Consider the following 10,239-nt stretch of genomic DNA (forward strand, 5'->3'; position numbering starts at 1 on the left):
AAAGACACTATGATTCACAGTCTTATTAAGCTATAAATGTTCACCCTTTATTTTGGATAGAGAACAGATGTGGAGGGATAAAATTTCTCTGTTAGTCTCACTTTGTAAGCCCTGATACCCTGATGTTTTTTTGAAAAACTCTCCAGGGCAGTACTGGGAACATGGGTGTGTGATTCTTGGTGTTTTGGGTAGGTCACATCTTGGAACAGTAACCTATGAAGTAGTGAGCAGGGACTGGCAAGGGCAGATCAGCAGCATGGCCCTCCTCACCATGCACAGCCGGCAGATCAGCTGGACTCCACTGCTGGTACTGGGGTACCTCTTTTACCTCCTCCTGGGTGCTATGGTGTTCCAGCTGCTGGAGAAGCAGGCAGAAACACATTTTCGGGACCAGTTCCAGCTGGAAAAGCTCAAGTTCCTGCAGAATTACACATGCTTGGACAGACAAGCCCTGGAGCAGTTTGTACAGGTAAGAGGAAAGGGTTCTCATTATTTTGGCTCAAGCATTATTTTCATTAGAAGAAATTATGCTATCGGAGCCAAGTATCCTAGCATAATATAAACCAATCAGCTGTCCATGATATTAAATATCTAACTTTCTCATTCATGTACTTCTGTATCTTGATCTACAGAACTTGTTTCTTTCCACAATCATGAACTCCCAAAATGTAAGTGCATCTAGTGACGCACTTGTGCTACATTGCAATAATTTCAACTTCATGGTTCTCATCTCCCTCATTAAATATTACTGGGAATTATGCATGGGAACAAAAACTGAGAATCAAACCTAAAGAAGTAGGTTGCCCTTCCAAGGTTCTTCAGTCCAAACCTGTGCAAATTCTGCCCTTTTGTGCTAAAAACCACAATGTATAGGCAACAACTGACAGAACCAGAGGACACACAAGGGAAACATAGGTTGGATATTAGGAAAAAGTTTTTATAGAAAGGGTGGTAAAGTATTGGAATGGTTTGCCCAGGGAGGTGTTGGAGTCACCCTCTCTGGATGTGTTTAAAAAGAGACTGGATGTGACACATGGTGCCATGGTCTAGTTGAGGTGTTGGGACTGGGTTGGACTCAATGATCTTGGACATCTCTTCCAACCTAGTGATTCTGTGAAATTGTCTACTACCTTTGAGGGCAGTCCTGCACTTCCAGGCCTAAATAAAAGATAAAGTCAACCATCACAAGCTGTCTTATCTATTGCTTATAAGAAGAGATAAAAGGCTTTTTGTTCAATATGGGTTGTCAGTTAATGACAACTTCAATTACATTTTTACCTTTTCCTCAAAACTGGCTGGAGGTAAATTACTTAGACTTTTCCTGAATATATATTACAGATATATTCTCATAATAGTAGTGCATGAACTGGACAGAAATCCTTTAACTTTGAAATCTTGAATCCTTGAGTTTCTTTGTGCTCAAAACATACCCAGTTGCAAAGTTGGGTGCCTAAACAGTTTGAACTCTTTCTACCATGTTATTAAAACTGATAAAAACTCAAAACAATTTGTACTGCCCAAGTCAGAGGACTTCCATGAAGGTATAAGATTTTGATCAACAAAAAGCCCAGACTTCATATATGAATTTAAGCAAACAGTGAAGTTCAGATCAGAAATGGTAGAAAAGGTGCCTGAACCTCTACATCTAGAAAGCCAATGTTCTGGTTACTAATACTGTGATAAATTACTTGTGAAAACTTGGACATGTGCCAGAAAATGACTAGAGCTTTCAAGACCTTACATGCCTAAAAACATGTCTATTTTTTTCACCTTCACGACTTAGTGATATTACCTGTCCTTCCCTTATCTCTCCGATAGTGATTGCAGAGGTGAAAACCCTGATTCTCATTCTAAACCTAACTGTGATACTTTATTGGATTGAAAGGTTTATTAAAATCTCCACTACCCTCAAAACATTAGAGGAGATCACACATACAAGATTCTTCTCTCTCTGACTCCGTGGACTTTTCTTAGGTTTGCTGCTGTGCCACTCAGAGAATTGCATTTTGCTGCTGTGTCTCTGCTGAATTAAACACAATTTCACTTGTAAGCTGTTCCAGACAAAACCGGCTGAGGGCACCAAATCATCTACAATGCACCAAGCTTCAGAGTACTGAGACTTTGCAGTCCTCAAGGTATATGTAAGTGCAGGTACTCTCTGACCCATATGTTGCTCAAAAGACCTGTTAACAAATTTTTCTAACTCTTACTAATATTAGAGAACACTATTCTTCCCATATAAAATCTCTAATGCAGGGAAGCAGTTGTGTCTCTGCATGTTTTAACTATATGGTTAAGGAGGCCTGTTCATCATGTCATAATTTCCAGTCTGAAAAGTCATAGTAGTTAGACTGAAATGAGACACAGCCCCCACACTCAGTCTATTCAGCTAACAAGTATAAAATGTCTTGTCTTAATGCCTTAATTCTTTAAACCTAAATCCTACAATGTGAGATTCAACACAGATTTTTCTTAGCATATCTATTTTCACTTATAATGAGTTACCACTTATAATTCATCAACTTTTGACTCTATCGTGCATGAAACAAATTCTTATAATTCCATGTCAATAGACTGCATTGGTTCTGCATAGCTAAAACTGCCTAGCTGGGGGATGATTCTGAGGTGCAGCTCCTAACATGAGCAGCCTGGAGCTTTGGGAAAGTGCAAATCCAAATTCTTTTATCTAATGCATCTCTGGTAGGCATACTTTGGTCAGGAAATTATGCCAGTCTGACAGCATAACTGAAAAACAGATGGATTGAGTAAGGAGTCCATGTTTTGATCATGTCCATACTTTTTCAAAGTCTCAAAGTGACATAAATACAGACCAAAAGGACAAAATCCTTTTCCATGACCACAGTTGGCTGCAATGTGCATTGGCAGGGGGACAGGAGCAGAAACAGCAGGCAGTTTTTATTCTCCCCACACCCTACTATAGCTTAATGTAGATTTCATATTTTTAATGTAAATTACAGCACATTGCTTTTACATACTGACGACTTCTCTCCCAAAGACACCAGCTAATGTTCACAACTATTCAGCAGCTGCCATAACCCTTACCTGAGCTGTAGGTGAAAGGAGCCTGGAGCCATTATAACTGTCCCACAGGAGCCTGTCTGTTGGGCACTGGGATGCCATTTCATTCATGGGGTTCTTTCACGGGATTGTATTTAACAGCATCAATTACACCAACAAATCTGGCCTTGTCAGACTGTGTCTGAAAGCTTCAACATTTAAAGTTGCCTTACTCTTCTGTGTTGGCTCTCATGATGTGAATGTAACTCCTGTGAACTCTTGTGCATTGAAATGCATAGAACTGTCAAGTGTTCCTTACAGGAATAAATTAAACCTGTGATTATTTCAAAATACTCACACCTCAGTAGTTTCTGTGTGTTACTTCTAAGCAGTAAATTAAGTAAGTAACTCTAGAATATCTGACATGTTGAATCCTTCTCATTCTAAGAAAAGGCTTTTAATGGAAAATGCAAAATTCTTTGTCATATTGAAAATAAGCTCTGCTGACACTTCAATCATGAGGTCACACATGATGATGTCCAGCTGCCCTCTGATAAATTTGATCAATGCTATAGGATTTTTTACTGAAGTAATCAAATTATCTACTATACATAGGATACTCAGTCCATCAATACAAATCAGCTAATATTGCAGAACCTGTCCAAAATCAGATACCTTGTAGTAGTTATGTTCACTAGAAAAGCAATCTTTCTGGGAGTGGCTAACATTTGAATCAAGAAAGAGTATCTTCTTCGGTCTCATACTCCTGGAACCAGCTAAAGCTGGGGTTGCTATTGACTCCTGTTCATGTCTTGCATCATTCAAAGTCTTTTGAAGAGATGAACAAGTAATTCCTCAGGCATTTTGCAAAATTACAAAGGCTGTGACTTATCCTTTGTAAGGTGTGTGACAAACAAGGGGATTCTTAACACCCCAGCCACTGAGCAGAGGGAAACCCATCTCCCACAGACAAATCCTTGGGGACAGCAAAAGGACACAATGTTTATTAAGGAAGTTGACAGGATATTTAATGTAGGAACACTAATTTTTGGCACACTGTAGTGTTGGTCTGGTAAGAGCTGTCTGGAATAGCAGAGAATATTTTATTAGTTAATCTTTCAGACTAGGAGGAGCCTCACATTCACTGAAAATTATATGGAAGTCATAGCCAAAAATAGTAATTCATCCTTACAAGTACTTACATGGAGGAAACAGAAATGAGCATGTTCCTCATGCCCCTGCCCACAGACACAACTATACATTTATATATGCCTAAATTAAAAACTTGAATGAGATGACTAGATTACAGAAGGAGAGAAGAGCACAACCACATTCTTTTTTGTGGCACAACTTTAATTTTTTTCCCAGTTTGATCACTTTGGGGAATCGTCCACCCCCTTCCCCTTAGATTTCATCTAGCTGGGGAACCTATCAGACTTTAATGACCTGTTCTCCCGTAGCAAGAGTTCAAGTTCCTGACCAGCTCTATTTCCAAGTTTTGCCATGTCAGCAGAAGTTCTTTTTAGTCCAAGTCTATCCTGTTATCTACACTGTTTATCACTCCGCTTGCTCAAGATGGAAAACAGTATTTACTTATCTCTACTTCTGACATTCTTCCTCATCTTTGCTCCTTTGACCTTTTCCGCTTCAGGTCCTTATGGAAGCATGGGAAAAAGGGGTCAACCCAGAAGGAAACTCTACAAATCCCAGTAACTGGGACTTCAGCAACTCCTTCTTTTTTGCAGGAACTGTTGTCACCACTATAGGTGAGGTACTCTCTTTCCTTAAAAACTGGTGTTTCCTCCAACTGTCCTGTAAAGCCCCCAGAAATGTGTAATTAATGGACAGAATACACCTGCAGGACAATCAGCGACTGTGGGTTATGGTTTTCTATTGGTTTCCAATTATACCTGTTATTTTTCTCTATACAGCATTTTATATTCCAAAAAAAGCTGAGTGCCTACTTGGTACATGCAAGATCATTTTGTACATGGACATATCTTTGGGTTGCTTTGAAACACTGAGTCACACTCACCACAAAATCAGAGACCTACAGAAAGTTACAATAGTACCTGGAAGAGTAATACTTTTCATGTTTCATTTTCAGCTAGTAGTAGTGAACACAAAAGGCTTCATCATAAGCAATGGCAATTTGCAGACAGATTTAATTGCAGAAAATCCTAGATCCACAGGTTCCTGAAGATTAATGTAGTTGAGGTTCCAAGCTTATGAACATTCCATGATGCCTGCAGCTTGCCTGTAGAGCCTTTTCATGTAGCTGTTTTCTTCTTTTTTTCCAGGTTATGGCAACCTGTCCCCCAGCACAGTGGCAGGGCAGATCTTCTGTGTGTTTTATGCCTTATTTGGAGTGCCCCTCAACCTGGCCTTCCTCAATCAGCTGGGAAAAGCTCTCAATGCTCATCTGCTTACCCTGGAAAGATGGGTGCAAAAGCCAGGGCGTGCCCAGGTACTGTGTCAATTTACCATTTGATTTCACTATTTTAAAACTAGTTAAAGTTCCTTTCTCAGATAGCTGCTGCTGCTGCTAGCTTAGGTTTCCTTTGTGAACCACAGCAGTTACATAGCCCTCTCTATCAGAAACTTGATACACTTAATCTACCTACGATAGCTTTGAAGTTATAGGCTTTTGCTTGAGGGGCCCTAGGTTTGCCTTTCTAAAACCTTACTCAGCAAAACCATAGACCTGGTGACCTTGGCAGAATACATGCATGCACACACATTGCCAAATCAAGCTCTTATTCTCCAGCCTGTGCCAGCATCTATCCAGAGTTTAGCTCTACACTGTGCAAAGGCAACTTATTTTTATTGGCCTAATGATCTGGCTGGAATTAACTTTCCTGTTTGTGCCAGCAACTGAGCACTTCCTTCCTTTTCTTTTCTTAAAACGCAAATAATCCTCCTTACTTACAGTTTATTGGTGAGTTGTTGAACTAGTCCAGACATTTTTCAATAAGAAAATCACTGATAAGGGAAAATACATGAAGGTCATTTATTACAAAGTTGGTGCATGTTTCTGAGAAAAGGTTCAATGAATTAACCCCTTCAGTTAGGGAAAAGGGAGATTAGATATGTGAGATATGTTGAAACATTTCAAAGTTCTGGCACAAGTTTTTTCTTTTACATTTGTAAATTCTCTTAGGTCACAGCATTCTTTATCTACAATGGGAAAGCTATAAAGGTACTGTCAAATGCAGACTTGGATTATATAAGCAAGAAATTCTTTAGCTGCATAACTTCTGCCTGTTCCCCAAACACATGCAGCTCTACCACCAGCAGGATTTTCATGCTAGTATAGCTGCATCTTTCCCTAAATTTCTGATAGCAGCTCAGGGATGTGACTTTTTTTCCCCCCTTTTCACTCCTGAGTTGACATTTCTGACAGAACTCCTATAATCAGACAAAGATTTGGAGCTGTATCTGCTTGTTTGCTCTGAAAAGTTTATTCAAGGAAGTTGGTTTATCTCCTTATAAATAGAATTTTTTCATGGTCTGGGAAATTAATTGCAATCTGTTCTTCATTTTCCATGACTTAATGTTCCCAAAATTACAGGTTTATACAAGAAAGTTCTTAAAAGGCAGGTTAAAAAGTAAAATTGTTCATTTCAGTATACATTTTAATGCAAATTTTATTATGTAATTAAACTCTATTACAGTACTGGAATGAAATCAGAACAACTGAATTATATATCACTATAATCATGTCAATCAGTAATTCTCGAACTGCTCTGCAAATGAGGCAAATATTATTAAACAGCTAGAGAGACATGACACATAATATAGAAGTGACTTGTCAAAGTCACCCAGTCATCTCAAGCCATGTTTCTCAAGCTCAGAGCATTTTTTATGTGAGATAATTCAGAGAGAGAAATTAAAACATGGTATCTGGACCTTCCACTTTATAAGCAGTGGTTTGGCTTTTCCTCCAGTCACAATAGGCTCATTAATAGAAAATCATTCTCTGGTTTGATTGCCCTTGAGGGCATTTTTAAATAATTGCAATGAGTTTGCATCAGCCCACACATCATTAGTCAAAAGTTCACCAGAATGTGCTCCCTGGAAACCCATAAGTTCCTGATCATCACTTGTAAACTCCTAAAATCCCTTCAGGACCCATCCACTGACCATTCTTTGTACCTATCTCCCACAGCCACATATACTGTAACTTACCTCCCTGAAGGCAGATGTTTGTCGTGAGAGACACAGATCTGCCCTGTGCTAACACAAACCACTTCTGCTCTGAGCACTTCTAAGTTAAAAATGAAAGCAAGCAAACTGACTTCACTTAGGTTTCATCCAAATATATTTTTGGCTGAGCTCTTGCCAGCCACTTTATAAATCTTTGGAAGCAGTCATAGTGAAAAGAGCCCTAATTTGTTCTTGCCCATCTTTGCTTCATGACTTATGCAGTATGTGGTGATTTTCCTCAAAGACAATAGCTAGTTGACTACAAGAGCATCTCTACTTGAATTTAAATTGTAAAATGAGTATTTCACTACAATGGCTGTCATAGTAAATCTGAAAATATGACTGGAGCATTCTTGAAAGCTCATTGCAAAAAGCTTTTTAAAAATCCCTCTTTTTTTCCCTAATTTTAAGATTTTTTTTTCATGCTTAGGTACAATATCTATATGCAGAGTAAGCAGTAAGCTCAGCCTGCAGTACATGGAAGCATTGGCTTATCCTTTTTCTTGCCATCTCTCCCAGGTGGGGTGGGTTTGTGATTCGAGAGTACAAACAGACATAGCAATTTTGACAAGACACCTATCTATGCTCTTTAGCTGCCATTTTCCTCTTCTCTTTCAGGTGGTTCAAACACTGGCAGTGGCCATCTTCCTAACCACTGGGACCTTACTTTTCCTGGTGTTCCCACCATTAGTCTTCAGTTATGTAGAAGGTTGGAGCTATGGAGAAGGCTTTTACTTCACCTTCATCACCCTGAGCACAATTGGATTTGGGGACTATGTAGTAGGTAAAAAAGAGCATGAACTGGGTTGAGCTTTGTTGAAATTCATAACTCTAGTATAAAACGAAATACAGGGAGCATAGATATCCATTCCACTATAGATCTGGTAAAGAGTGAGCTCAGCCAGACTGGTAACAATGAGCTAATATATTAAAGGACAGGAGCATTTTTCTCTTGACAGCCAACCTAAGAGTCACCTGACTTATTTCACATGTGCCACTGAACACTCATTCAACAGTGGCTGGTACAAATGTTATCAAGAGTGAAAGGTGGAATATAAATAAAATTCCTTTTTCAGTATTAAGCCTTTGAACCACACTCTCCTAACACTGTTTTGTTTTAGCAAGTGCCTACCATTCCCAACAACAAATCATATCAAATATTAAATAATCAGTACTTAAAACGGAGAGAAGATTACTGATAACCACAGGATGCCTCTGAAAGAAAACAAACCCACTGACATTACATAGCCTTTAGACCTCTAGATTGAGAACATAATGGTAAAGACACATGAGATACATTTTTCCACACACTTATCTGAACAAATGCATAATCTTAACAGATTATGTCTAATGTATTTATTTGTTAAAATCACTAGGGTTTCTTATTCACAAGTACTAGTTCTCATCTCCTAGAGGTCATTACTATTTCCCAAAAGGAGATAAAAAAGAATCCCATGCTGAATCTCGCACTGTGGAGTTTCATGACTCTATCAGCTGCACTGATTGCCCATGCTGTGGAAATATCAAACCAGGGATTAAGATTCTTGTAACCACTTAATTAAAATGGCTACATTTACCATATTACCCAAGTGATTGTGAATCCCAGTACTGAGGTAATATTACTCTCCAAAAAGCAATCACTTATTCACTAAATTGTAGCTGTCTAAATCATCTGAGATCCCCTGTGTGCCTCTTGAGTAACATACAGTTAATATGGATTCAACATTTAATTTCCAATTTTTTTCCTTTGTTGTTGGCTAGGAACCATTGACTTTGAGCATCTCTAATTAATATTAGATATGGCTATTTTTATTATATAGTCTCAGCTTCAGGGATTTCATGATAACTGTGCTAAGCTTAACCTGAGAGTTGGCATGAAAAAAAATATCCATCTGCTGATGGATCACACAAACTCATTAACATATACACTTTTGCAAAGAGTGGAGGGGGTGTATTTAGCAGACCAAAGCTGCCAAGATAAATATGCAAATTTTCCTGGATTTTTCAGGCACGAACCCCAACAAGCACTATATCCCTGTGTACAGGAGCCTAACTGCGATATGGATTGTTTTTGGCTTGGCCTGGCTGGCTCTTGTATTCAACGTGGGAGCTGACTTGATGGAAAGATACCTTCAGCTAAAGTGGCACAAGTCTGACTTAAGCTTGGCAGAAGGAGACACCACCAAACTGGAAGATGAGCCTGAGCAGCCTAGGATCCATATCCCTAGCTGAGTAAGGTACAAAGAAAGCAGGCTTGAAACTGCATCTTCCATCTGTATCTCACACTAAGTGACCCCTGTGGATAAAGGACTAAACCACAGGTTGTGGACTGTTTTCTAAAGAGGAAATGGTTCAGATACATGGAAATTTCCACACCCTGTGTAGGCATCAGCCAGTTAAAACTCCAAGGAAGGAGCAGTCATGGTTACCCAAACTGCCCCAGGATTCATTTTACACTTCTCATTCTAAGGCAACTTCCCCTGAAGTAATCAGTTATTATCCTTTCTCTTTCTCTAGTGGGATTCAGTTCTTATGGTCACTCATGTTCAAAAAATCCAGAGTGACTGCCTCCCAGCTTCAATAAGAAGTCATTTCACCAAGAATCTCAAGTGGAAAAAGTCAGGTACAGAAATCTTTCTTCATTTCCCATCAGAAAACAAACAAAACCACAGAGGAATGTCATCAGTTATGAACACCTGCTTATTGATATCCACTCAATTAAGATTCAGTTTATATTGTCTGAAATGAACATCTTTCATTTTCTAGGCTAAAATGCTTCTCTTTTAATTGTGAGGAAATTATGTGTCTGTCCAGCGCTGCCTGGACTGACAAACTGCCACCTCAAAGCAGGTCCTTATCACATTCATTTCACAGCCACTTGAAAACAGCACTTTAAACTAAATCTAAAAGCAAAGAGGCATCCTTATTTCTAGCCAGATCACAAATATCATTAGAGCCTGGAATTTGCTTTGGGCCAGTCATAGAAGAGCTATTATGCACCATAGAGAATTGATG

General features: G+C 39.0%; 1 protein-coding gene across 1 annotated transcript; it reads left to right on the plus strand.

The window, feature by feature from the left end:
• Nucleotides 1–256: 256 nt before the first annotated feature.
• On the plus strand, nt 257–9,456 carry LOC118685678 (potassium channel subfamily K member 16-like). Its single transcript, XM_036381326.1, has 5 exons — nt 257–469; nt 4,670–4,784; nt 5,319–5,485; nt 7,843–8,008; nt 9,233–9,456. The coding sequence occupies exons 1-5, from the start codon at nt 257–259 to the stop codon at nt 9,454–9,456; spliced, it is 885 nt and encodes a 294-aa protein (XP_036237219.1).
• The last annotated feature ends 783 nt before the right edge of the window (nt 9,457–10,239 follow it).

The sequence above is a fragment of the Molothrus ater genome, chromosome 3 (genome assembly GCF_012460135.2).
Source record: "Molothrus ater isolate BHLD 08-10-18 breed brown headed cowbird chromosome 3, BPBGC_Mater_1.1, whole genome shotgun sequence".
Taxonomy (NCBI): Eukaryota; Metazoa; Chordata; class Aves; order Passeriformes; family Icteridae; genus Molothrus; species Molothrus ater.

What these genes read in the sequence shown, in the direction of transcription:
- LOC118685678 (XM_036381326.1), top strand. Translation starts at nt 257, where the DNA reads ATGGCCCTCCTCACCATGCACAGCCGGCAGATCAGCTGGACTCCACTG. An exon ending in CCCTGGAGCAGTTTGTACAG is followed by an intron (nt 470 to 4,669) that starts GTAAGAGGAAAG and finishes TTTCCGCTTCAG; the next exon opens with GTCCTTATGGAAGCATGGGA. An exon ending in AACTGTTGTCACCACTATAG is followed by an intron (nt 4,785 to 5,318) that starts GTGAGGTACTCT and finishes CTTTTTTTCCAG; the next exon opens with GTTATGGCAACCTGTCCCCC.